This window comes from Rattus rattus, chromosome 10 (genome assembly GCF_011064425.1).
Source record: "Rattus rattus isolate New Zealand chromosome 10, Rrattus_CSIRO_v1, whole genome shotgun sequence".
Classification (NCBI taxonomy): Eukaryota; Metazoa; Chordata; class Mammalia; order Rodentia; family Muridae; genus Rattus; species Rattus rattus.
The window spans coordinates 48695721-48723590 of NC_046163.1; the positions used below are offsets into that span (position 1 = coordinate 48695721).

The following is a 27870-nucleotide window of genomic DNA, read 5'->3' on the forward strand; positions in this document are numbered from 1 at the left end:
TATGTGTGGAAGTGAATGTGTGTGCGGTATGTATCAATCTGTGTATATATGTTCATATGTGCAAGTGGATATGTGGATATGTATTATATGTGCTTGTGTATGTATATGAGCATATGTGTATATGTTTGTAAGCATCTGTGTACAGATGAAAAAACATGTACAAAGGCCTTAAATAAGAAAGAACATAAAATATTTGTGGAAATGTCCACAGTATAAAGGAGGCTTCCACTGATTCACAAATACACTGAGGTTTTTGCCAGGACTGTCGACAGCCTGCAGACAACTTAGAGTATGGCACACATGCAGTTCTAGTGGGGAAGCATGACAGAAAACAGATGCACTAAGATAATCTAAGGTGTTTATAGGTGTATTCAGTAATGGAGCAGTGACAAAGCCATTTAAGAGCAGAGCTGCTGGGCCCATCTTGTCAGGGAGCTTCTTTCTGAAGTAACATTTGTGCTGAGGTCTACAGACTGAGGAGCAGCAGCCATGGGCAGGTTTGGGAGAGCAAGAATATGGAACGAAGATGTCACCATGAGCTTTGAAAGTGCTTAGAAGTTCAGGCCACAGCTGCAGTGATGGGATAAACAGTGGAGACTTTAGGGAGGTGTGACCTTGTGTGTTTTAGTGTAGAAATGATTGATTTTGGTTTTGGTTGGTTGGGTTTTTGTTTTGTTTTGTTTTGTTTTGTTTTGTTTTTGTTTGCTGTGAGACACAGTGTACTGGATGGATCTCAATGATGAGGAAGGGTTTGACTCTAAAAAAACTCTTGAAAAGCAGAACTGATATGCTTGTTGGTTGAAATGTGGAGGGGGTGAGAAAGAGAAGGGACAGAGAGAAGGCTTGTTTTGTCCTACTTTGTACACCAGGAGACAGGTGAGCTCTTTCTCTTTCTCAGATATGGTGGGTTGGAGGTATCAATCGTTCTTCAAGAGGTGCTTCTAGAAAACAAAAAAAAGCCAGAGACAGAAGTCTGCATCTCAGGAGAAAGGTCTGGTTTAGGCATTTAGACTTGGGAAATCTCAGTACAGATAAATGAAGCCCAGAAAATGTGTGAATCATATAAACAGGGCCTTGGATACAGCCCAGAGGAAAGATGGGTGGCAGTTACTTGGAGGATGATGACTTCTCATATCTAACATTGTACCCACTAGGTGTCCTTTAAACCAGTGGTTTGCAACCTCCCCAATGCTAAAACCCTTTAATACAGTTCCTCATATTGTAGTGACCAACCATAAAATTATTTTGTTGCTACTTCATAACTGTAATTTTGTTACTGTTATGCATTGCAGCATAAATATCTGATATGCAGGATATCTGATTGGTGAAGCCAAAGGGGTTGTAACTCACATGTAGACAACCGCTGCTCTAAACACTCCTGTAACAATATTTGATGATATTCATCCTGTAAGAGTTACTGACTACAAGCACAAACGTGTCTTTTGTTAGACAGGGTAAAACAAACATACATAATTTTTAACGTGTGTTTTGTGTAAGAACCAAAGGTTGTGAATGGTGTCAGAGAAGCCAAGGATACACATTTTCCTCACACAGTGGTTAAAGGGTAATGTCTTTATGACAAATATTAGCCAGATGTTGGGGAGCAAATTGTGAATGAGCTTCCTTTCCTGAGTCTAAGAAGTTCATGAATTCTGCTGGCATCATAAGGGAAATAATAATAATAAAACTTAGATACATGGATAGATATTTAAGGAGATTCTGGAGATCGAAGTATATTAGACTTTTTGTCCCTTGACAGATACTTGGGAGAAATAATTTAAAAGGGAGAAAGATCTATTCCGGCTCCAGTTTCAGGCCATGACCAGTGGCTGGGCAGCTGTTTCTACATGGAAGCAGCAGGCATACATTCTGCAGGTCACTGGTTTGAAGGCTGACCCCTGCTGTGACAGTACTCACCAAGATGGTCCTATGGCTATTGTCCAGCAGACACTAGCATCTTCCACTGACTTCTTCTACTAAGCTCGGGGCCATCTTTCCTTCCTAGGGAGTGCATTCAGAGGAGGGGTTATCTGTCTTCAGTACCTGGTTCATTTGATAAGAGATCCAAACTTAGCAATGGAATTACTTCAATTCCTCCCAAGTCCTAGGCCTGTTCTTTACACCATCCTGTGCAGAAGCTCGGGACACACATAACTGGCAGCTGACACTTTTTGTTCTAAGACATTAAGCAACAGGGCAACTGCACATTTTACACACTACAAAAATGACTCTGAAGATTTTACAGTTCCCTTCTAAAACAGGTTTGAGAGTGGGTTCCACCAGCCCTTCTAAGGTTCACACATTTTGTAAGCACTGAAGCCATACACTGGGGGCAGGATTTTCTCCTAGCCCCGACCTTTTGAAAGCTGACCAGATCCCCCCGCCCCCCATCACCATACAAATCCTTATTACCAAGTAATGCCAATGAACCTCAAAAATCTGGAGCAAGCCAATGAGATTAGTACATTTTAAAAAAAATAATTCTAATTCATTACCATAAAAACGAGCGTCCCCTCTGCCACAGCCTGCAATTCTCCCTGACACTCAACTGATGGATCCGCAGACCTGTGCTTTAAAAGCAGGAGATGCTCGACTTCCTCTTTGATCTGATCTCCCCCTATTTAATAGACAATTACAGGCTTTTTAAATTCCAAAGGTTCAGAGACAGCAAATAATCACCAGTAGCAATTTTAGGATAAAGCCGATCTAAATGAGTTCGGTTAAATTATACAACATCAAATAGTGGCTTTTTTTTTTTTTAATTTTAAATAAGGACAGCTAACCAAAACCCCCAAACAATAGTTAAGCGGCCTCAGATTCCTCCTGACAGACTCCTGTTAAACTTCTGACCTGTTTGTGAAAATCCGCACAAGCATCTACCAAAGGGATGCTCACATGATTGCAAACTTCTGTTCTAAGGGCACTAAATAAATTATTTCCTTAAGATCATATGGCAGATCTATAATTAATTAAACTCGCCATGATATTATCACAAAATAATTTAGCTTTTTCTAAAAAAAAAAAAAAAAAAGGTAAATGTAATTTGCCGATCTGGTATTTAGAAGAATGCTTTGCCCAAAATCAATTCCTTTAGCTTCCAGAGAATAGAAACTAGAGGCAATCTCATTTTAATTATATCTCTTTATTGCTAACAAAGGAATGATTTATGCAATTAAATTAACTGGCTAGAAAATTATTCTCAGCTGGGCTGTCCTAATTCTTTGCTTTCTGAATTGCGGGCTCTTACACTTTGCTGTGTAGATTAATTTCTCTGATATGCAAACAATGCCTCCTGTGTTCACCTCTTCCATTTTTCTATTCAAAAATCTCCTTTTCTTTTTTGCCAACGACATGAGTAATATTTGTTGAACTGCTGGGCTTTTTGACTAGCTGGTGCTCTCCTCCCCCCTCTCTTAATGTTAAAAAGATGGAAAAGATCTTTTCTTTTCCAATCTCATTATTCCAGAACAGAGCGAGATTTGAGGGTTCCTTATCTATGGTGCCGGGACGGCAGTAGGAACATGGGAAAATTGCAAAAATGTCAGAGTGCAAAACTCGAAAGCCATTTCAGCAGCCCCAGGAGTTATAAATTAGCCAACGCTTGCAGGGTCGTCTTATTAGTTCCCCCTCCTCCTTCGCCTACACCACAGCCTCTTTCCACACCTCAAGTCCCTCTCTGTCTGCCCTAGTTATTTCCTACAAAGTCCAAACAGGAGAAGAACATACTGTATTATCTGAAGCCCTGCATCAAAACTTATGGAGTGACGTTACTGAGTGAGAAAGGTGGGGGAAGGTCATAAAGGAATTCAGAGAGAAAGTTCAAGTGCTTGAAGATCCCGGGGACTATTTTGGATAGAAAGGTCTTATAAAAATTATCTCTGTTTCTTTATTTGTGAATTAAAGACAGAATGATGGCAGTTGAGGAACTGGTGGCAGTGTGTATGTAGACTGAATTTACTCAGTTGTTTATTTAAATCTCCCTGCGGACTTTGTGATTTGCTCATTTTTGATAGAATTAGGCCAGGGTCTATAAAATGAATGACAAAGGTCAAGACCGTGACTGAGGAGAAGTTTGGTAATTTTTTTTTCTAATAATATACTTGTTCATTCACACGGTGTGTGTCTTAGGGTTTCTATTGCTAGGAAGAGACACCGTGACCATGGCAACTCTTAGAAGGAAAACCTTTACTTGGAGCTGCTTTATGGTTCAGAGGACTAGTCCATTATCATCATGGTGGGAAGCATGGTGGCACGCAGGCAGACACGTGGTGGCACGCAGGCAGACACGTGGTGGCACGCAGGCAGACACGTGGTGGCACGCAGGCAGACACATGGTGGCACGCTGGAGCGGTAGCTGAGAGTTCTGCATCTGGGTCTACAGACAGCAGGAAGAGAACTGTGAGCCTCTAGGCTGGATTTAAGCTTCTGAGCTCTCAAAGCCCCCTAGTGATTCACTTCCTCTAACAAAGCCACACCTCCTAATAGTGCCACTCCCGATGAACTTATGGGGCCTTTTTATTCAAACCACCACCGTGTGCCTCCCACTAGGCTTTGTCATCTACCACTAACCATAGCCTCCCTGTGTAAAGGGCAGAGCAGTAAGTACCTCCCACTTGTAGGACATATGGTTTTGTCACAACTAGGCCGATGTGACACATTCACTAGCACAGATAAAGACATAAGCAAATACGTGTGCCAGGGTTGAAATAAAACTTTATTTGTAAAGTCGGTACGAGGCTGTTCAGCCGTGGTATGTAGGTAATCACCACCCGTATTCACCTTTACGAGCTTTTATGTTGCCTGAAGAAGAGAGACACGGAAATGGAAGGTAAAAGTAAAAGTAGGGTTTTAAGGGCCTGGGAAGAGCAATGACAAGTAATTTGTCTAATGGAGCTCATGATCCAGTGGATTGGAATGTTTTATCAATACATGCCTGTGTGTATACGTGTACCTATGAATATGAGTGTGCTTGCGTGTGCATGTATATGTGTGTGCAGGCACATGTGGGTCATAGTGTGAGTGAGAATGACAGCGTCTAGGGGTTAGGTCTTCCCTTCTTCCATGTGGATCCTAGGGACTGAACTCCAGTTGTTAACTTTACCACAAGCGCCCTTAACCACTGAGCCATCCTGTTGTCCCCATGTATTCCTTCATACGTTAAATAATAGGATGTGAATAAGTCACTATATTTGGAGTAGACATTAGTAAAGGAAATGTATATTTGTGAAGGAAAATCTTTTCATTCAATCGTTATGTATAGATTTTGATCACTACATATGTCAACCAAATGTCGAAAGTCAAACTAAAGAGTCTGGTTGACATTCTGAATATTTACTTCCAAGAGAAATATTTAACTAACCAACCCCAGGTTAAATATATCACACAGCTTTTATTGCACTCAAACTAGTGCTGGCGACAATGGTGTGCTTGAATATCAGTTCGGGTGCAGCTTTTAGTTAGATTGTTAGGATTTCTAGACCAGAATGCTATGGACTGTGCTTAAAAATCTTCAGACATTCACCTCTCACTACATATATACTCCTCTGGAAAAAGAGAGAGCAAGGAATTACTGCAGCTCGAAAAACTTGGGAAAACCTCACAGTCAATACATAGACGTCTGGGCTGTGATATGCAGCCCTCTTCTACAACAACAAGGTCCAGCCTCACAGGACAATGAGCTGCGACCAAGACTCTGAGGCTGTATGTCTCCTATGTTGATGGAATCAGGGCTATCTTGTAGGGTCAACTTCTTTATGACTGTAGTCACCTTTGAGAGGAAAGTCAACTGTTGTGGGTATAGCCCACAGATATTAAATCATTGGAACTACTGTATATTAGTCTTGATTCCTTGAAGAAAAATTGCAGAGAGCCAAGATATATTGGGCAAGGAGATTGGTAGTAATTCCCAGAAAGCCACAATAGAAATGAGAGTGGGAAAGACGCACATTTATTCTCATGCGAGAGCCAAAGCACGGCAGTCAGACTGGACTTTCCAAAATTTTTCAGATTTATATTTCTGGAGTTACACAGGGTTCCCTGTTCAGGCAACGGGCTACTAAATTCTGAAAATGTGGGCAGCAAATGTCTGTTTGGTTTTTATTAAAAAAATCAAGAGAAAGATCTTGTTTGGAAGCAACTCACGGCATTCTAAGAAATGCTTGAACCAATTACGGAACTATCTCATCAAAGGTCATAAGGTCCAGTTTTAAGCAGGCTGGAATGCCAGCTATGTAGTTCAGAGCAGAATTAACTGGGGCACTGGCAATCATCTGAATTTTTTTAGACGAGTAAACCAACTGGGTACCACTAAGAGCCTCCCAAAGCCAACGTTCCCCATCTGTTCCACAGGAGATAATGGGTCTTCTACTAGTCACCACTGTGATAGCAGCACACAGGTGTAACATTCCAGTCAGGGAGGAGGCAGGTCGCAAGAAAGACACAGTGCCTTGGAGTGCTCATGGAAGTAACCAATCAAAGGAGCAGGACCCCTGACTCACGGTGGCCAAGCTGTGTTCATCTGAACCATCCAATACAGGAGTGGGGAGGATGGTGGACAACCCCACAGGCACTCCTAAGGGATTCAATTCTCAATAATGGCCATGGTTAAGATGTGGTTTGTTTGTGCCCTTCTAAGGGGCCATACTAGAACTGTAGTCCCTAGTATAGCGATGTCGACAGGTTTAAGGTGATTAGGTTATTTGGGGCGTCACCTTTGGGAGGGATCCATGGAGTTCTTGGGCAGGGAGCCATCCTAGTTCTGAGTGTGATGTTGAAAAGTGGCAATCTGTTTGGTCGGTCCCTCTCCACACTTGGGTTTCCTAATTTACCATGTGCCTTCTTATGCACGTGCTTCTGCCGCTGTGACGTAATCTACCATGAGGCCCTCCGCTGAAGCCAAGCGAAGGCTGATGCTAGTTATTAGAACTCCCAGGACTATGTGAAAAAAAAAATCAAACCTCTTTTCTTTATAATTTACCTACCCTCATATATTTTATTACAGCAACAACAACAAAGACGGAGCAATGCAGAACTCCATGCCTTTTCATGGTTCCCTCCCACATTGCACGAGGGATGGGTATGTGATCCACAAGGCATTGTGGAAGTGACATATCATTTCTAAGGTTGGGTTACAATCTGTGCAGATCCATTCTGCACACGCTTCCTCTTGCTTTTCCACCATTATATCTCTCTCTCATATATATCCAGCCATTTTTTTCTCAAGGGGCAGACAGCTCCCCAAGGAAGCCTGGGTGGTAAGGAACCAAGGCTTCCCAGTAACATTCACAGGAGTGGAGACTTCTTGCCAAAAGCGACTCAGTTGAGTCATCTCAGAAGCAGAGCTCCTTCACCACAGCAAGCTGTCAGGGACTGAAGCCCTGGCAGACAGAGTAGCTGCCATCTCATGGAAGCCCCTACACCAGCATCCACTCCATGAAACTGCTTATGGATTCTTTTTGCCTCGAGAATTCTGTGCAATAATAAATACAACTTTTGTTTTAAGCAACTAAGAATTGGAATGGTTTGTTATAGAGAACTGGATTACTATTACAGGGATTTGGGCAGAAATGAAGACCAAGAATAATTGGATTCATAGTCTTTATAGTGTTAATAGTATCCATAGATATTCCTTGACAGCAATGATTATATCTATCTATCTATCTATCTATCTATCTATCTATCTATCTATCTATCTATCTATCAATCTATCTATCTATCATCTATCTATCTATCTATCTATCTAGTATGTAAGTATCATGTGTGACACATATGTTCATAGTATGCATAGTATATGTTCACTTGTGTGTGTGGGCACACCCTGCGCATGATCTGAAGCCAGAGGGCATCAAAGGTCTTCTTCGATCACTTAGTTACCGCCAAGAGCCTCTCTGAGCCAAAGGTTCCCCTCTGTTCCACATGAGATATTGAGTCTACTACTAGCCTTTATTATTCCTTTCATTAAATGTCTCTACCCAAATCTGGAGCTTGATTTCGTTTTCAAGCAGGTGACCATCCAACTCCAGCAATCCTATGTCTACCCTACCCAGTGCTGAGATTACAGGGCCCCATGGGATCTTGCACAGGCAGTCACATGGTGTCGAGATTCTAACTGCACTCTTAATGGCTGAGCCATCTCTCTCCAGTCCCAGGAATTACCTTTTGGCCTCAACTTCTAATGTATTAGGACTGGCCCTGTGCATAGAAATATCTTAGTAAATGGTCACCGAGTCATTGAGTGGAGAACAGGCCTAAATCTGACAGAGGAATAAAGAAAGCCCAACCACAGACATGGGGGAGGAGTGGAGCAACATGAAGCTTTGTATAAGGTGTATACTTAAAAAAGGACATGGTTCTGGTTTTCACTGACTAAAGGGAAGAGTTCCTGTAAAGGGGAACATTCAGGGCTTAAGTCGGGGCTGTGAAGTAAGAAACCTTTTAAATCATCTTTAACAGAGAAGATGGGAGAGCCCAGAGAGGGACACCTAATACACATTCGAATATGAAAGCTTTCCTGACTTACTATCGGATACGTTTGCGCCTTGCTCCTATTACATGCTAAGTCCCACCATCTTGAGAGATGAACTCACCTTGGTTGTGGGGGAATCTGACTTCCTGACGCAGTGCAACTGTTCTCTGAGAACATCTGTAAGACCATGCCTCTGTAGCTTTCCCTACAGCAATAGCCTTCCAAGATGGCTGTAAGCACTACAGTGTCGCAGGAGTCCTTCCTTCTTTGCCCAGTGATACCCCACACAGCAATAAATGAGCGTGAGGGGCCCTACAGGTGGGTCATGATCATGGCTGCCACTTTTTTTTTTTCTGGTTAGATTCTTTTTCCTTTCAGACTGCAAAAGCGCAAATAACATCTGCCACAGCTGCTCATGTCGCCTCTGTTTCTTGGGTTCCACTAGCAATGGCAGCCATTTACAGAGGGCTGAGTAGTTCATCATCTGCTTTAACCTCTGCAAAAGCACTGCGACGCTGCAACTGGTAAAAGACCCGAGTAGCATTCTGTTTGGACCTCGGTTGGTGAAGCCGATTTGCAATGGGAATGCAGGATTGTCTCCCAAAAGTTCACTCTCCACTACTGCAATAAACACCTCAGAACAGAACGTGTGAAGGTTCGGGATGCCTCGTGGCTCATTTTACAGGCATCCTGTGTCTTGCAGGGCAAAGAGATGCAAAGACAAGGCCAATGGCGGGAGATAATGAGGACCATGTCTTGCTACTGCAAGACCCAGGTACCTTCTAGCTGCCTGAAGAATGTTAGAAACGGAGGCAACCAGTTTGCAGGTTGACAAGATTGTCAGGTGACCTGGAAGCATATCAGTTTTAGAAGTCCTGCCATCAATCTGTGGCGACAGCCCCACCTCAGCGAGCATGCTTCTCTAGTATCGTGCTGCTCTAATGGGAACCCTGGAGCTGGCTGCTTCACCTGGGAACAACTTGACTGCAACGCAAACCCTGGAGCCCACTGCTGCAGTGAAACACCATGACCCAAAAGCAAGTTGGGGAGGAAAGGGATTATTTGGTTTACACTTCCGACATTGGAGGAAGTCAGGACAGGAACTGAAGCAGGGCAGGAACCTGGAGGCAGGAGCTGATGCACAGGCTATAGAGCGTGCTGCCTACTGGCTTGCTCAGCCTGCCTTCTTATAGAAGCCCATGGATGGTCCCATTCACCTGGGCTGGGACCTCCCCCGACTGACCATTAATTGAGGGAAGGCCCTTACGGCTCGATCTCACGGAAGCACGTGCTCCACTGAGGCTGCGTTCTCTCCGATGACTCTAGCTTGTGTCAACTTGACGCACAAACCCAGCAGGTAATCCACCCAAACCTACCTACTCCAACAGGCTGGATCTAGGTGATTCTAATGAATTCTAAGGTTTGAAGATTCAGACTTAAGGGCCAGGGCAATCCTCACACCTCAGTTCACCCGACAAACAGTCCACAGTGATATCCTCTCCTGTGGAGCCAAGCAGTTTGCAGCCCCATGAGCTGGTGAAATTGAATCACCTGTCCTCTGTTCTTTGTATTAAAAATTCAGCGCCACCCTACCCGGAAAATAGCTTCTTTGGACTCTTGTGTCAATGTGGGTCGTGCAGACGAGAATCTTTCAACACATATTCATTCATTCATTCATTCATTCATTCATTCATTCATTCATTCCTTCATCTAGGACCTGGTGTAAAAGGACTGTCACGGAGGTAGTGCCGTACACGGAAAGGTGAAACTGGCTCCCAGAGATACCTAGTAAGTTTGATCCTAACAGTACTGGCTGCCGGTTGAGTGTTAGCGTGTGACAGTTATGTCCCAAAAGCCCATCCATCCTTGCATGCTTGACACAGATCTGCTATTGCCATCTCATTAAAAAGGAGTGTGAAGATGGTAGTTCATGCTCTAACCATATAGGTGTTTCTTTTTAAAAGCAATCTCTGAGAATAATTATTAAAACCACTCTGGGGTTGGGGACAATGGCTCAGTCACTGAAGTGCCCACAGTGCGAATCTGAGTTTGGATCTCTAGAGCCTATGTGTTGCTGTTTATTATTATTATTATTATTATTATTATTTTATTTATTTATTTATTTATTTATTTATTTATTTATTTATTTATTTATTTATTTATTGCCAGGGAGACAGAGCCATGGTGGTCAGCTCATGAGGAGTGACACTTGCAGATGACCTCTGGCTTCCAAATGCACACGAGAACACACACCTGCACAAACATGTAAACACATGCATGCACACAGACTTGCCCCCACATGAACTGCCCCCCCAAACACATGCACACACACACACACACACACACACACACACACACACACACTCTAAAATCTCTTTGCTTTACCTATAGAATAAACTTGCTTTCAAGGGGGGAACTAGATCCTATAGACCCCAGAGCCCTGCACCCGATGGGGTGGCAAGTTTAACAACTTCAAACTGATTTCTGCACACCCTCAGGTTGGAAACTATGGTATTACCAGGCTGTACTGCCGCAAACACTGCTCCTTAAATGTGGATAGCTCTGGTCTCGGAATGGCTTAGCATCAAGGATTTGTGGAGAGAATTATTTGGACAGGATTGAGTATTTTAGAGACATTTTTGTGCTTGCAGAAAGAGTAGATTTGAAGAAACTCTTGGTGGTGAAGGTTGATGGTATTACCAGGAGAAAAAAAAAATCCAAAGCAAACAAAGCTATCAGTCTGAGCCATGGATACCAGGTCTATATTCTGTCTATATTCAGTCCCTAAGACACTTGGTCATTGCACGGAGTTTCAGGTTCTCATAGGAAAATTCAGTTTTTAGAGTTGTATGAAATCTGAGTTAGAAACTCTGAACCACTTATAATCACTTAGGTAATTTTAGAGATAGACACTAGGGTCAGAATTAAGACCTCCTGGTAAGAGTTATCCTTTTAGCAAAAATACTCAGCTACTATTTAGAACCTATTTCAACTAGGCAGAGTCCGAGTTCCCTCTGTCACCTTTGGACTTCGAGTTGTCACTGTCACTTTAAAACTTTCGGCTCTTGCTTTTCCAACCTGAGAATCCACAGCTATTTTCGCCTTGGTTATGCAAGCCGTGTTGTGCCCCCTGGTGGCAATCTGGATAGGAAGATGGGAAGCATATTTCAATCAGGGGGAGCGTGCCGACTTAATTGAAAAAGGTGGCAGGCCTGAATTTGAAATGGAATTTCATATCAAACTTTTCTGTTCTTACTAAAAAGAAACACCCAGAGAAACTCAAACCGATGTATTAACTTCAGCCTGCGTAGGTGCATATTTCAACTCCCTGGCTTTGTCACAAAATGGATTAGCTTCCTGAAATATGTCAGTTCAACGTGAAATTAAATATTTGATCCATCCAGCTAAGGAGCTGAGCTCACAGAAGACGACTGCAGTCTGGCGGTACAGCCTTCCTTTCCTCGGCCATCGGGGCGGCACGTGCCACAGACACGATGGCACCTGCTTCTTCAGGGTATGCAATTCCCGTATTATAAAACTGTTCAGGCACCAACAATGTCATTTTCAAGACGGCTCGAGGAAAATCTCTAAATTTTAGAATTTATTCTTCAGTCAGAAGGGCCAAATGGATTTGAGTAGATTATGCTGAGGGCCTTTGATTAAATTTTAACTATTTGGAGGCAGAAAAGAATGATTAAAGATAGTCACCAGGAAATGTATTTGGTAGGAGGACGTCAGAGTTCTCCTGCTAAAGTGATGAGCCTACTTCTGTGGCTGTATTATTTAGACACACACATAGACAGACTCACACACACATCCGCACACATGAAGAAAAGAAAAAGAAAATAGATTCTTTCTTAAACACTAAAATATGAGCATGTATACAAAAACAATGATTCGAAATTTGAAATGCTTAAACACTAGTCCCAAGCCTCCAGAAAAATGTGCAGCCATGTTGAAAATGTATATAAGAAAATACACAAAACGATACAAATGATAGCAAAAGTAGAAAAACATTAAACAAAGGGAGCGGGTGAGATTGCTGGGCAGGCAGAGGTGCTTGTCACCAAGCCTGCACGTGTGTCCTTGGTCTCCCTTGGTGGGAGAAGAGGATCAACTCCAGAGAGTTGCTCTCTGCCCTTCTCTCTCTCTCTCTCTCTCTCTCTCTCTCTCTCTCTCTCTCTCTCACACACACACACACACACACACACACACACACACACCCCTTCCTCCCACATACAAGTGAACAAATGTTATTAAAATTTTAGGGGCTGTGGAGATGACTCAGTGGATGAGAGACCTTACTGTTCTTGCAGAGGACCTCAATTTAGTTCCCGGCACCCACACTAGCAGCTCACAACCACCTGTAACTCCAGTTCCAGGCATCGCACACCTCTGATCTCTGGAGGCACCTGTACTCACATGCACACATCCATATATGTCTCTTGTCCCCAACTAGGTTGGTAAGGACAAGCACACCGGAAAGACTCCAAGTGTGAACGCTCTGAGCTAGCGGTTTTCAATGGTGGTGCCAGCTAGCAAGGGCCGCTGTGTGTCTTTCAAAAGTTTACCAGAGTCCTTGGATCCTGAGAGTTCTCTATGACATTCTGCCAGGACAGTTTGAGAAGCCAAGATATACTGCCCAAGGCCACAGTGAGGCTAAGCTCCTGTAACAAAGTCCTCAAGATAATAAGATTATAAAGAAGGGAGAGCTGTTTTGGTTCACTTTGAATTTTCTGTTCACAACTGTCTTATTTCTACCTGAATCATGCCAGTTGCATCAACGAAAAAATGAAACTCTACAAACTTAGTTTTTTAAATAATTACATTAGAAAATGTGGTATATCAGGATTATTCCAATTTTGGTGCCAGTTCAAATTTTTGCTATATAAGACTTGAGATCATCATAATTCTCTACCTACACAGCAGCAGTAAAATATCTAGGGAAGGCTGAATGAGTACGAGTCAAATGAGCGTGTAATCAAGATGTGGAGGGCACAATCAGGCTCAAGGATACAATGTCAACAAAGAAACAACATCCAGGACAATGTAGGAAAACCCACAGACGTCAGTAACTATTTGTTTATTCCAACCAGCACATACAAAAGGAGACAGAGTAGGGACATAAAAGCTGTACACGTCACTTTAACTGTAGCAGAAGCCTACATAGTACATGGTACATTAGAGCCTAGGGAGGCAAGTCAGTGTAGCCTGCAAGGCCCTGAGTTGTATCCCCATCACCAAGAAAAAAACACAGGGAGCACACGGTCATAAAAGGACAGAGAACCAATGGTACCCACGCTAGTTAGCTGATACTGCGGTCCTTCTATTAGCTTCAATATAACTACTCCAAACAGAAAGCGAAAGGCCGTTTTCGGGTGGCTGTTGATCAGGGTGGCATTTTGAACATCCTCCTCTTCAGCTCGGCAGTCTTCCCTCCTATTCTAGTGCAGCACTCCTCCGTTGTCTTCTCGATGCCCTCATGGTACTTCTCCAAAGCACTTTTCAAGTCTACCAAGATTTCCTACGGACAAATGATGAAGAGTCACTCCATGTGACAGCCAAGCCTAACCCGAGTTGAAAACATTCCAATGATCACTCATATTATTCTACTACACGGCTGGAAGAGCTTAGCTCCTTCCTACGCAGGACCAACGACTACAGCTGAGATAAACTATGAACCACCTAGGAAACAAGCCTCTGAAAGCGTTTACTTCTCAAATCCTGTCAGAACAATCAGGTCATCGGCGACTGGCTTGTGTGAACGCCAGGTTAAGCAATCAGCACAGTCAAAGGCTACAGATCAACTTAAGCTCCGCGCTCTACTAGGTAACAGGAAGGCTGAGTAAGTCGGGCAGAAAGAGATCACTTTCCAGAAACATCAAAACCAAGTGCAGTTAAAAAAGGAAATACAATCTGCAAATACACACCAAGCATTTCAGTACATGAAAAGCAATGTTCTTCTCCTGAGAATAAACACACTTCCAAGGAGGAACTAGTCACACAGCAGAGGCAGGGTAAATGGAACAGGAAGCCCAAACCTAGCAGCACAGCACCAGAAGCAAACACATGGCCATCGCCCTGAGCACACCCTTGGGTGTTAAAGGAGACGGGATATAGCCTTCTCAATACTATATATTTTAGAATATCTTAGTAAATGTCTACACACAAGTGGAAGTTTATAACAGTTCATGACAGCTGGCATATAGAGTATAACTGTGAAGTCATACACTTCTAAAGTCAAAGCAGAGGGCTGGGATGTAAGGAAAACCCACGTCCAGCCCAGTGCTGTTCAATACAGAAGTACTAGCCACATGGTGCTAGTTAAAAGTACAAGGATTTAAGATTATAATCCTAAAGCCATTAGCTCCTCTGGTGCACTAGTCTCAGGGCACAGTGCCTATCGAGCCAGACTGGAAAGGTGTAATACAGGATTCCAGAAATGTTTCATGTGAGTGTTGGTCTGATATTCTCATTTTTGAAATTTGAGAAATTTAAAATTTTATAATATCCATGGACTTTTACACCCAACATCATCCATTGATTCCAGAAGTATTTTAATCCATGGATCAAAAAATATATTGTTGGAAACCAGCCACAGTGGCAACTGGATCTCTGTGAGTTCGAGGCCAGCCTGGTCTACAAGAGTGAGTTCCAGGACAGCCAGAGCTACACAGAGGAACCCTGTCTCAAACACACTGTTGGTATTTCCCCTTCCACTCTGGTATCGTTGTGTTCTATTGCCCTACCAGCTCTCTCCCCTAAAGCTTCTTTTTTCCCTCTCATGGACTCTGTTCTAGTCCCTGCTATCTACACACACTCACTCCACATAAGTACACACATTTAACACTTGGAATGTGGTGTTTGTTGTTCTGGGCCTGGATCACCTCACTCAATATAGTGTTTTCCACTAAACTTATACTCTTACAAGTTCCATTTTATTTATGGACGAATAACAACGCACTGTGTACATGCACCACATTTTTACTGTCCGTTACTTTGTAGGTGGACATCTAGTATGATTCTTGGTGACTTCAACAGAGTAAGCATGAGCATGAATAAGCAAGTGTCAACTACAGTAACAGCCTGTTTTACATATGACCAGTACCACACAAAGGGCTGCTGTGTAAGCCTGGTGACCTGAGTGGAAGAGTGGGCCAACTGTACAAAGCCGTCCTCTGGTCTCCAAGCATAGGCAAGGTACGCGCTCCCACACATCAGTAAAAATAAGAAAGAAGTAAACTCTTAGAGGCCTGCTTCCATCCATACTCTGGCCAGCTATTGATTGCAACCATTCTCTTAAAGCTCGTCATCCTGATTGGGTAATCCATCCATTGGGATGGCTTATAGTTTTAATTTGCATTTCCCTGATGGCTAAGGATACTGAACCCTTTTAAAAACATTTATTGGTGATTCATACTTCTTCTTTTGAGAGCTCTGTTCATTTGTTTTTGGCTTGTGGATTTTTTTTTCTTGTCCAATATTTTGAATTCCTCCTACGCTCTAGGTACCAGTCTACCAACAAAGTTAGGGTTTTCTCCGTTTCTGTGAGCTGTGTTTTGGTTGGTGGACAGATCCGCCCCTCTGTGGAAGGTCTCTGATCTCACAAGGTGGTATTTGTGGACAGTCGGTCTTATTCCCGAGCAAGCAGAATACCACACAAAAAGGCCTCGCCCTATGTGTGTATCTTGAAGTATTTTCTCTAGTTTTCTCTCTAGCACTTCCAGAACTCCATGTCTTAGGCAATGGTGTTTGGAGTTTGTTGTTGGTACTGGATGAGAGGCAAGGGTCTTATTTCAGTTTTCTACATGTGGATATACAGTTTTCTGTGCACCTTTGTTAATGTGGCTGACTTTTCCCCATGGACTATTTGTGGCATTTTTGTAAAGAAACCAGCTGGCTCTGGCTTCGAGCTCTGTGTCCAGCGTCTGCTTTGCTTACTGATCTGTGTGTGTGCGACAGTGCCACACTGGTTTTGTTGATTCTGCAGTGCGACATGAAGTCAGGTACACTTCCTATTGGACCCGAATGACGGAAATGATCTGCTCACCTAAACAGTCTTAGAGGCAGGGACAACGTCCTTGTCCTCAGCTTGACTCCTGAGCCAACTGGGACCCTGTACCCAGGGGTGCGTATGCTACTGTTAATACTGATTACAAACCTCAGGTAATCCATTCATTATAAACAAGAACATGAACGACAAAAGCATTACTTCAGAGAGATGACATGGGCACTGCTTAGTACACAACACAGGGATTTAAAACAGCAAAAGTGGGGTCGAGGAAGAAAGTTAGCATTTTGCTACAGTTCACACGACTTACAAAATTATGTTATGAATGTGTGAATAAAATGGGTCGGACATGAATAGTATCACTGAGGACAAAGAAATCATAAAATTAACTTTGTGAGTTTGACAGCCAGGGTTATCTTCAGCAAGTCTAAAATGTCAATTCCCTGTGATACAAAATGATGAGAAATATTAGAAATTACATCATCCCGAAATATATCAAATAGTCTAAAAGAAATTTATGAAGACACTGAATGGAAGAAATTAAATGTGAAGAGGGGTGAAGAAGAGGAAAGACAGGGACGATTTGGAACCTTATGTAATTTTGTTGTTACTGGCTGGAACAGGAAACAGATCTTTAATGCTGTCCAAGAAGAAGAGGAGCCTGAAGCTAGATGCAGGACCTACATGAGCAAAACTTTAAAGCAGGCAGTGGAGCCCTGGGTGACGAGCACACTGACAATCTACACCTTGCTTCTTTGTGAAGGGTGGCTATGACAAGGAGGAGAGAACTCTGACCAAACGTGGTGAGTCCACCCTCGCATGCACAGCCTTCCTTAGGCTTCTGAGGGTTAATGGACATGAGTGGGCTAGGTAAGAGAAGGACAGCATAGCAAGCCGCCCTATGGACCTAAGCTCTGACCACACATTGTGTGCTCTGGAGGAGTGCTACAGCACAGCCAGGGTCCACTGACACCATACAATAGGAATAATTAGTGCAGATGAGATTTAAACTGACCGTGGCATTTTGAGAATCTAGGCTGAAAGAAATACAATTAGGCCTGCAGGATGTTATACTAAGATCTTGAGTTGAGAGCAATCATTTCATCATAGTATGGTATGGGGAAAACCAACTTGGCAGAGCCACCCGTGAGGAAGATGTCGTCTTTAACTGATAATTTGAACATTAACAGAAGGTGAGACACTGTTGCTGACAACCCAGCCTCCGAAACAAGGCTCTGTGAACAGAAGCTCTGTGCTTCTGGGGCCACAAGAGTACTTGGGAAGACTGTGGTTAGTACTATATTCTACAAAGTAAATAATGACAGGTATGAATCAGTAACAATAACAGGATAACCAACAAATCTGAAAAGTAAGCATGTAAGGAGTGGCTGGACACCCGGGCTATTAAACCCAAGGGGAGACGTGAAGGCGGGCCATTGTCTTACAGGTCATTCCACAGGATGGGGCATGGAGTATTCCAGACGGCAGATACGAGCCCACTGGAGTACAGACACTGACTGTTTTAAATTCAGAATGAGAAATAACATTTTAACAACTACATCTGTAGTAGAACAGCTTGTGTGGTTATGAGCTCCATGCACAGAAAACAATTACAATTACACAGAGCCCATTGGTGGCTCTCAAATGCCATCCTATTCTAGAGATAAATAGACAACTCAATTAAGCTGTGGGACCCATTGTTTCAAATTTAATTCAATGTATTTGGAAGAGGACTTGTTCATTTCAAAATTCCTCACTGACCTGCAACACACAGCTAGCTTTAAGACACAGTACTCAGTGCCCTTTCAACTTTATAAGTATTTATGGAAAGTAGACGATACCCAAGGCCATTCTAGGAATGGTCTCACTTGCTGGGCTGAGTTTTAAAGCATGGCTGATTGCCAGGAAAGGTCTAATATTACTGGTGAGACACATGTGCACAGAGCTAACAGAAACATGAGATAGCTTGGGCAGCTTTTACGACTAACGAAGATAGCACAAATTCTAGCTAGTATCAGTTTGGATCTGCTAATAAATAACTCAACATCCACACCCGGAGCAAGCGCCAACAGTCTGGTCTACTTAAGGAGGTAGCACGGAGTGTCTCAGATCTTTCGTCTCAGGTCTTCACAGACTGTGTGGACAGTGAGGGGCAGTGGCAGCGAGGGTGCAGCTATCACACGTCAGGCAATCAGAGACAGGACGAAGGAGAGGAGTGAGAAGAGGCTTAGGAAAGCTGAACAAAGAGTGCGCCTACTTTTAGTAGCTTCTGGCAAAGTGTTTTTAGTGATATTACCTAAACAGCATGAGTAAAGCCCACCTACCTAACGACCTTTACTGAGCAACTAACTACTTTTGTCCTGAACAGTGATACTCTGTGATGGGTAAAAGGCAGGCAGGGACAAGGCACAGAAGATGCGCCCGCAGATATGCATTGCAGAGTGGTGCCGGGCATGGAGATTAAGGAAAGGGCCTGCGAGGGTAAGTTCCACTCTGAGAACTCAAACCCCTGTCACAGGCAGCGTCATCTACGCTTTAACCTCACGGACTCTATCTCCTGGGAGCACCCACCTGAGACTTCAGTTTCTCCCGTTTTTCGGCGTCTCTTAGCTGCTGAATCCCAGATTTAATCTTGTGGATGTCTTGATTAATGGCGGTTACTTGCTCGCAGACAGCATCTCTTTTTTCTTGAACTTTATTGCAATCTCTAAAAGGGAACAGAGACACCTGACGTAACCTCTCTTAACCATTTTAAAAACCAACGACTGATAGTGACCCTGGAGCCATTATGTGTCAGTATTTGTTCAATAAGCTCAGAACCCTTCCAGGTATTAAAGCAACTGGACAAATTCACGGAACCCCACATGCTGTGGTACACTGTACTTACACCACGGCATGGTGAGCTACCCCATTCGAGAATGATTCTTTTTGTTCCCTGTGTAGAGCTGAAGATCAAAGCCAGAGCCTGGCACACGCTAGGCAAATGCTCAATCACCACGTTACACTCCAGCCCTCACAACCCACTCTTTAAAATGAAGGCTTGGCTTCAGTGCCTCAGTGTGCACATCCAGACACTGTGAGTGGGGAAGTGCATTAGTACAACTTTTCAGCACATGTGGCAAGAAATAGACAATCCCAGCTTCTGTCGTTTGCTTTCATATACATGGAAGTACTCAACAGTCCCAAGGCCACACTAAAGGGCTGACATCCTAGACATCTGTGGCACATATTCTAAAGGCACATTCCAAAGATTGACAAGGAGACTACTGGTGAAATAGCTTACACACTTCACAAGAACTTAGTAACACATTCATGTTTAACTGAATAATAGGAAGATTTTTTTTTTCTAATGCACTTTTTTCCCCCTAGGTCACTATGTCTGAAGTGCACTGAAATAAATACTAGTGTCCCGATCCCTTCAAAGATTACCATGAAGGAATTGGAACTGTCTCAAAAGGCATCAAACAGAAAAACACCAACCAACCAACCAATCAACAGATAAATGAAAAACCTGTGCTTCTATCGCCACATACAGACAGAATTATACATATCTCAGTCACTAAAACAGAATTCTTTTTTGAAAACATAAAGGAAATCGGAAAAAAAAAAAGCAGAAGAAAAATTAGTGATTTTAAGTTACAGAATTATTCCTCTTCCATGCTGGCCTAAGATTGAGACTGTCAGGCAAACATTAAGCTCATATTTCCTAAAGAAAGCCTTTGAACGTAGCCATGCATCTAGACCAGAACTTCGCTCGACAGTGCAGAGTCAGTTTGTGACAATTATGGAAGGCAATAAAAACAATTATTGGAAATTATGGAAATAAAAACAACTATTTAGAATAAAAATAAACAGCTAGATGATAGACAGACAGACCGACAGATAAAGAAAACACAGTGGTTTTGAAAGCTTTGCTGAGAGCTTTTCTTGGTGGCACCCTCGGCCCCCACACTGCAATCGGTCATACTCAATCATGGTCCGCTTGTACTGTTTCACATCCTCCTGCTTCTTGTTCATTTTGAACTGCATGGTAGCAAGTCTCTCCTTCTTCAGAGTCATCAGTCTTATGAGGGAGTTCTCCTCAGTCTTCAGTTTCTTTAGTTCTGATGAATCACTATCAATCTGGCCCTCCAGATTCAGGCTCTGTGTTTTATGAAGAATATTTAAAGTCAACACAACCAGACAGGATTTACTATTTAAAAAAGAAAAGAAAGGTTTCTAGAGTGAGATAGAGATTAAAACACAGTTATGAAATGGAGTTAAGTCTTCTGGCTCGGAAAGCTCAGTAGAGAAACACAACTGTACCAGGGGAAAGAGACTGGCCAGCAAAGAGGAGCTTCCCTGCTGGTCTACTAGGACTGACGAATGACAGGCACACAACAGCCCTCTCTTTTGCCCCCTCTATCTCTCTCTCTCCCATTCCCCTTCTCTTCCCCTTTCTCAAAAACAACAAACTTTTACTGTAATGTTGGTGATCCTGGAAGTGGCTGAATTAAGATCTGAAAATGGTTTCAAGCTTCCGAGACACCAAGATGACAGTGCTACCTCTCGTACCCAGAGGACGAGCTTTACCTCTCCATTAACCCGAGGTGCAATGTTAGGAACTAAGCTGGGACTTTATACCACTCATGATGAGTGATCACATGTTAGGATGAGCTAAAATACTCATTACTAAATTCCAAAAAACATAAACCACCATGCATTATGTTAATCTGTTACCTTCATCTGAAGGTTACAGTATGTCTTGACACCCCAGTGCTTGGGGGAAGATGCCTGACTCGTCAGCACAAGTTTAGATTTTCTTAGGAAGGTAGTAAACAAGATGAAAGTGACTCCAATGACGTAACCGCCCATCACACGTGACAAAATACTGCCCAATACAAACCTCCTTTAAGATACTGCTTAGTTTCTCCCTATTATCTGCAAGGTCCTGTGATTTCTTTTGATATAACTGCACCTCCAGCTGACAGGAAGGCAAGCAATCCACAGAATCTCTATAGATATCATACTTCTCCATCACTTCTTCCTTTGGGAGGTAAAAAAAAAAAGAGCAGTTTAATACTCTTATGAAACCACAAGGTCGATTCATTTGCTCTTCAATAATTTCAGTAGCATTTGCTACCGAAAGCTCAGGAACACACAGCAATTAATAAGTTCCTAGGTCAGGAGCAAGGTGCCACTCCCAACACATGTCAGACATATGACACATTTACTTACTTATTTAATGTGCATGTGTGCTTTGTTGCATATGTCTAGGCATCGTGTGCACACCTAGTGCAGGAGACTAGACAAGGACACTGGATTCTCTAGACTGGAGTTACAGGCATTTGTGAGCCCCGATGCAAGCAGTGAGAATACAACCATCTCCTCTTGAAGAGCTGCCAGTGCTCTTTAACGGTTGAGCCATCTCTCAATTATGCTTTTTAAACTCAAAAAATCCCTAATAAAAAAGCTGCCACTACTTCACCAGCTGACAATTCACTGTAATTTTTCGAAGATTCTCCATGTGGAGGGAAAGGGCTCACTGTGGCTGGGTAGAGCTTAGATGCAAATGCTTTTCTAGAGCCTACGACACCCTGTGGCTCGAGTCTAAGCATCACCAAAACAATCCGAAGGTTTGCTCTCTTAGTTCTCAAACTACTTCTGAATACTACAGGGAAGTCATGTTATCTATTATAATATTTCTGTTTGTTTAAGTACTATTATTAACACCTAGTTCTTTAAAAAGGTAAACTCCTTTTAAAATTACAGAAGAAATATATATTCCCTATAACCACACACCAATGCAGACATTTTTCCTTCTCCTGACTAGGCTGCTACCTGCCTTATCTTACTACACAGTTAAATTTCTCCTGATCAAAGACCTAATCGTATTGCTCAATTTCCATTTCTTTCTCTAAGTGGATTTATGAACACCCTTTGTACATAACAGGTCAAACCCCTTTGCCTGCAGGTCTTTATTTGCTTCCTGTTGCTGTGGTGAAGACTAGGACCGAAACCAAGCTGGACTGTCTGGGGAGATGGCTCAGTGGTAAGAACACTAGCTCTTCCAGGACCTGGGTTCAATTCTCAGTACCCACACAGTGATCTCGGCTGTCTGTAACTTCAGTCACTGAGGATCTGATACCCGCCTCTTTTGGCTTCCAAAGGTACTAGCAGCACATGATATACATATATGCATACATGCATACATGCAGGTAAAATATCCATACACATAAAATAAAAATAGATAAAATTAAAAGCAAAGTAGGAAGGAAAGGGTTTATTTAGCTTACATCTTGGAAGTTATCATGAAGGAAGTCAGGGCAGAAACTCACATCAGAAACCTGGAGGCAGGCCCAGAAGCGGAGGCCAGGGAGCACCGCTTATGGCTTAGGCTTGCTTAGGCTGCTTCCTTATACAACCCAGGACCCAATCTTGTCCAGGGTGGCACCGCACACAGTGAGTTGGGCCCTCCCAATCCATTATTAATCAAGAAATTACCCACAGATTTGCCTCCAGGCCAACCTGATGGAGGTCAAGTTTTCAGTTGAGAATCTCTCTTCCCAGATATGTTTAATGGCAAGTTGACACAGACCAACCAGAGCACTTCACAGGCACAGAAAATGTGTTTTAGCAGGTCTTTTCTCTGAGCTTTGGGTTTTCATGTTAACGTAAAGACATTTTCTCTGTAATCTAAGCCCTCAGGAGGCTGAGACAGGAGAATCAGGAGTTCCAGGTTAGTTGGGCTACAAAGTCGGGCTGTGGGGGTGGGTATGTGTGTTCCATTTGGGCAAAGATTATATAAATGTTCTAACTCTGTGAAGAATTTAAGTGTCTAATTCACAGAAGGATTTCTTTTCAGAAACAGTCCAGCTGTTTTCTCCTAGAGGAACAGCTAACTAAACAGAATCCTTCTTAATAGAGGGTGGGTTCAGACCCAGGACCTCCTCACTCTGAGCAAGCATGCTACCGCTTAGTTAGACACCCAGGTCCACCAGAACTGGTTTTAAATAAGCCAGCCATTCCATAAATTCTCAAATCTCTTGCTGCACTCCCGTTTTGGTTCTGGTGGTTTTTTCTTTATTATTAGTGACAATTTTTATTATCAGGAATCACCTGGATAACAGGATAGAAATTCTTTATACTGATAGGTTTAAAACCTTGTTTGAACAGAGAAGCCAAGCTGTCTGCCCACCTCATCTAATTTTGTCCCACCCCATCTCAGTCCACCCCTCAAAGCAGCCCCTGGCCTAGAACACATCTCTTCTGCCTTGAACAGTCAGATACTACGACAAATTTCCACTGCCTTTCCTATCCAATTCCTCCAAATACCAACTGAATTCTCTCATTTTGTTTTTTTTTTTTTAATGCTTATTTTTAAACTGATTTAACTTCTCTACAGAGGTTTTATATTTGAAACAAAACCCATCAGGAGAAAAAAAAAAGGTTTCTCCTAGTGCCCTGTGCTCACCAACACACGTCATGAATTCATATTCCACGTTGTATTTTTAGTTATTTTTTGTAAAATTGTGTAGTATGTATAATCCTTTCTCCTATAGCACTGCATGGTGACTCTCCCCATGCAGTCACCGCATCTCCACTAGATCACCAGGCCGAGGCCTCAGAGCGGCAGTGGGAGTCCAGGGCTGTCCTGAACTTGCATTCTTCCCGTCCACCCCCCCACACATCACAGACGAGCATGGACACTCAAGAGAGAAGTCTGCACAGACACTAAATAATTCACAGAGCACACACGGCAAAGGCGACTGACCCTGGCACTGCGGAGCTTCTGGACGGTGTCCTTCATCTTCTCTTTATAGTTCTTCAGCTTCTCTGGAGAATCCACAATTTTGCTTTTCAAACTGTCTTGAACTTCTTTCAAAGAAACTACTGACAACTTTAGCTCATTCTGTTGAGAAATGTTTTTCCAATCAGGTAAGACAATGAAATTACCATTTCAATAATAGAACTTCGGCTCATGCCTGTTGTAGCAGGTGAACTGACTTCTACTTACCACAGCCTGCTTCATTCCTCAGAGTGGCACACGATGCCCTCGGTGGCATTTCTGAGACCAGTATGGTCCTCCTAAGACACTGGAGCATTCATCCCATTCCTAACAACATCACGGACCCCTGAAAACTCTCCCCATTTCCTCTCGTGCCTTGTAAACACAAGTACTTACTAAAATTATGTAGTTGACGGCTTTACACTACCATGTGACCTAGCTGGAGTGCTGAAAAGGTACTTTGTTCTCCTGGTACCCAGAGTAATAGCACTTAAGGTGTGTGTGCAACACAAGAGGACAGGAGGAAGCTAAGATCCCGCAACATGGCTGAGAAAAGGAGGCCTTTCTCCACATTTGAAATCCCTCTGTGTGTGATTTTAGTATTTTATGACAAAATATATTATTATATGTAAGGCTTGTATAATTCTTCTAAAAATTTTAACTTAAAAAAATGTTCTTAGTGGGGAGCGGGTGATTTAGCTCAGTGGTAGAGCACTTGCTTAGCAAGTACAAGGCCCTGGGTTTGGTCCTCAGCTCCAGGCGGGAAAAAAGACACCCCCCCCCCGACCTTTTCTTTAAAAAAAGAAAAATGTTCTCGAGCTGTAAAATAGCTCATAGGTAAGGTTGCTGGGCTCCCTGAACAAACAGCACATCCAGCACCCAAGAGAACAGTGACATTAAAACTGTCACTAAACAATTTAAAAATACACATATAAAAACAGAAAGCCTACAAACAGCTTAATTTACAAAATAAGACTCACAAAGATAGTCAAAAATCACTAGATTAAAAGAAGTCAAATTAAAAGGCGATTTTCCCCATAGAATAGTGAGAAAAGTTTTAAAAATGAAAAAACTGAAAACATTTATTTTTAGCAAGAGTGTAGAAAAATGGACACACCTGTATTTTGTTACTAAAAATAGAAATTAGCATCCTTCTAAATGTGAGTTTGGCAACAGGAGCCGACATTAAATGTGCATTTCCTCTAATCCTCATATCCTGAGTTAGTATTTTAGTATAGGCTGATGAAGAAATGTATACATTTACAGCATATACATAGCTACAAAAGTCAGAAGCAACAGAAAGAGAGGGAAAAGACGTATAATAGAAATCATCCACACGCATCCGACTGTATTTTGCAGTCATCGGCGAGATGCAGCTGTCCTGAAGCTCCTGATAACGAACCACACTGCAGTATTAAGGACATGCGTGAGCCTGAGACTCACTGAGGATAATATTCGTGTAAAATTACACAGATAGGTGCACAGTAGAAATAACCCACTATATACACATATCTATATCTATTCATCTCTATCTACATATAAATAGATAGTAGATAGGTATGTATCCGATTGTATGGTTCACTTTGGGTCCTTTCTGCTTTCTTCATATATTTCTGAATGTCAGTCTTGTTGTTTTCTTTCATAATAGTTTCTGTATTTAAGTTGAACAAAAAGTTAAAACTTTGTTTCCTTTTTGAGGGGAAAGCTGACAAGCAACACACAGATAACTGCACACAGCTAAAACACTGCAGTACCCTCAGATGTTAAATGCCAGGGAGCAGAGAAGATACTTACAACATGCTTGGTTTTCTCTGAAAAATCTGATTTCATTTTGGTATATCTCTCCTGCAGCAGTGTCTAAGAGAAAAGACAACTGTGTTATAATGATTCAAAACATGGAATTAAACCACTAGCTACTTCTTCATGTGATAAGAAGAGGAGGAATTTCTTTCCTCAGTAAGAAGTCTGAAAGTCCCTTTCCTCGTCTGGTATGAGCCTTGTTAATGGAATAAGGAACACCTTGGACAGCGAAGGCCGCCCATCAGTGTACCTGTGAGGGGCATTCTGGAGACAAGTAGCTCACCAGGGACTCTGACCTAAGGACAGACAGTCTAACCTACTGATGGGCCACAACCTGAACATGTCCTCAGGAGGCAGCAGCGCTCCTTCCCTCCTCCCAGCTTCCTGTCCGCACGCTATAAACTACTCTGTGATGCTTCTGCTCCATGGTGGACTGAACCCTTTGCAACTGTGAGCCAGAATCAGTCTTCCCTTTGTTTATGCCAATACATTTAGTAATGATAATGAAAAAACTAAAATACAAAAAATCCCTGAACAGTCTGTCCTAACACCACTGTAGCATTAATATGAAAATTGAATAAAAATGTCTTAAATAATAATCATTAACTTATTAGGTCTGTGTGTGGCATCTGAGCAGCACAAAAATTCAGACATCTTAGAGTCAGTTGAGACCCAAAAGTTATCATTTCCTCTCACTGATATGCACTTTTTTAATAACAAATTCTCAAACTCCAGCTTCCCAGCTTCCCAGGGAACAATGAGCTAACACTGAAGCTGGGAACTCTCCTGACTAGTGCCGGCTAATGCTGAACACTACCTTCCTATCAACAGTAACTGGCCCGATGCCCCTGAAGGGTTTGCTGCAGTCCCAGGGTACCACAGCCTCACGGCAGAACCAAACCCAAGAACGTGCTCAAGCATTCTCTGCGTCCAGAATGCACACAGCACATTGTTTCTTCAGCAACTGAAGCCATGATTTTCCCAGTGGGGTGCACCAACACGGCACACGTCAGCAGTCGCACGGCACACGTCAGCAGTCGCGCAGATACCGTTTTCTGTCTGAAGTCTTGATTCAGCAAGTGCTGCAGCTCCTGGATGTCATCCTTCAGCTGTTTGAACTCTTCTTGCTCCTCCACAGGAACCGAACTAAACACAATAAGACAGGCCAAAGATCTTGTGAATTCCTAAATTTTGCAAGGTACGAGCAAAACCTATGCCTCTGAACACTAAGTGACGGGTCTGACTTTGTTTCTGAGTTATGCTTTCAAGACAACCATTTAATAGATGACCCCCATCTTCTACTGAAAGAAAACTAATCAGATGAGAGCGTCCAATTTTCTACCATCTAAAGAGGCCCGTGCACACACCTCAGCCACTGTTACTCCTAGAATGACCACAGTATTCTCTTGTGCAATGCTAACTTCCCTAACTCGGTCCTGGCTCTCAGCACCACACACTTCCCAGTCCAGGTCAGCTACTCCCCACTACCATCCTTCCATCGGCACCTACATATCTAAGACTCTTTCGCACGAAGGTTGAAGCTTACTTTAGACTATCAAAGATATTAGCAGCTTTGATTCTGCCTTTGCCTATGATTCTGTAAGGTTATCTTTTATCCTCTCTGTAGGAAGTCCTCGCATACTAGGGTCCCCACATGAGTTCTGTCACCAGCGCCGTAATCCTTTCCCATCACACACTGCACACATTCCCTCCCAACTGTCAATTTCTTATGATTTAGCTTGTGATTGTTTTCTATCATGCTAAATTATAGTATGTGTCTCTTGCTATCAGTCTCTTTGCTCACTGTTGCCTACAGAGGCAATTTTA

The 27870-nt window shown here is 42.7% G+C and overlaps 1 protein-coding gene across 1 annotated transcript in view; it reads right to left on the reverse strand.

Annotated features, from left to right (window-relative positions):
• Nucleotides 1-13532: 13532 nt before the first annotated feature.
• Nuf2 (NUF2 component of NDC80 kinetochore complex) overlaps nt 13533-27870 on the reverse strand; it is a 28514-nt gene continuing 14176 nt past the window's right edge. Inside the window, 7 exon segments of the mRNA XM_032915608.1 lie at nt 13533-13988; nt 19047-19182; nt 20443-20618; nt 21361-21501; nt 24229-24366; nt 26038-26100; nt 27093-27189. Coding sequence (XP_032771499.1) covers nt 13854-13988; nt 19047-19182; nt 20443-20618; nt 21361-21501; nt 24229-24366; nt 26038-26100; nt 27093-27189 — 886 coding nt within the window. The 3' untranslated portion in view covers nt 13533-13853.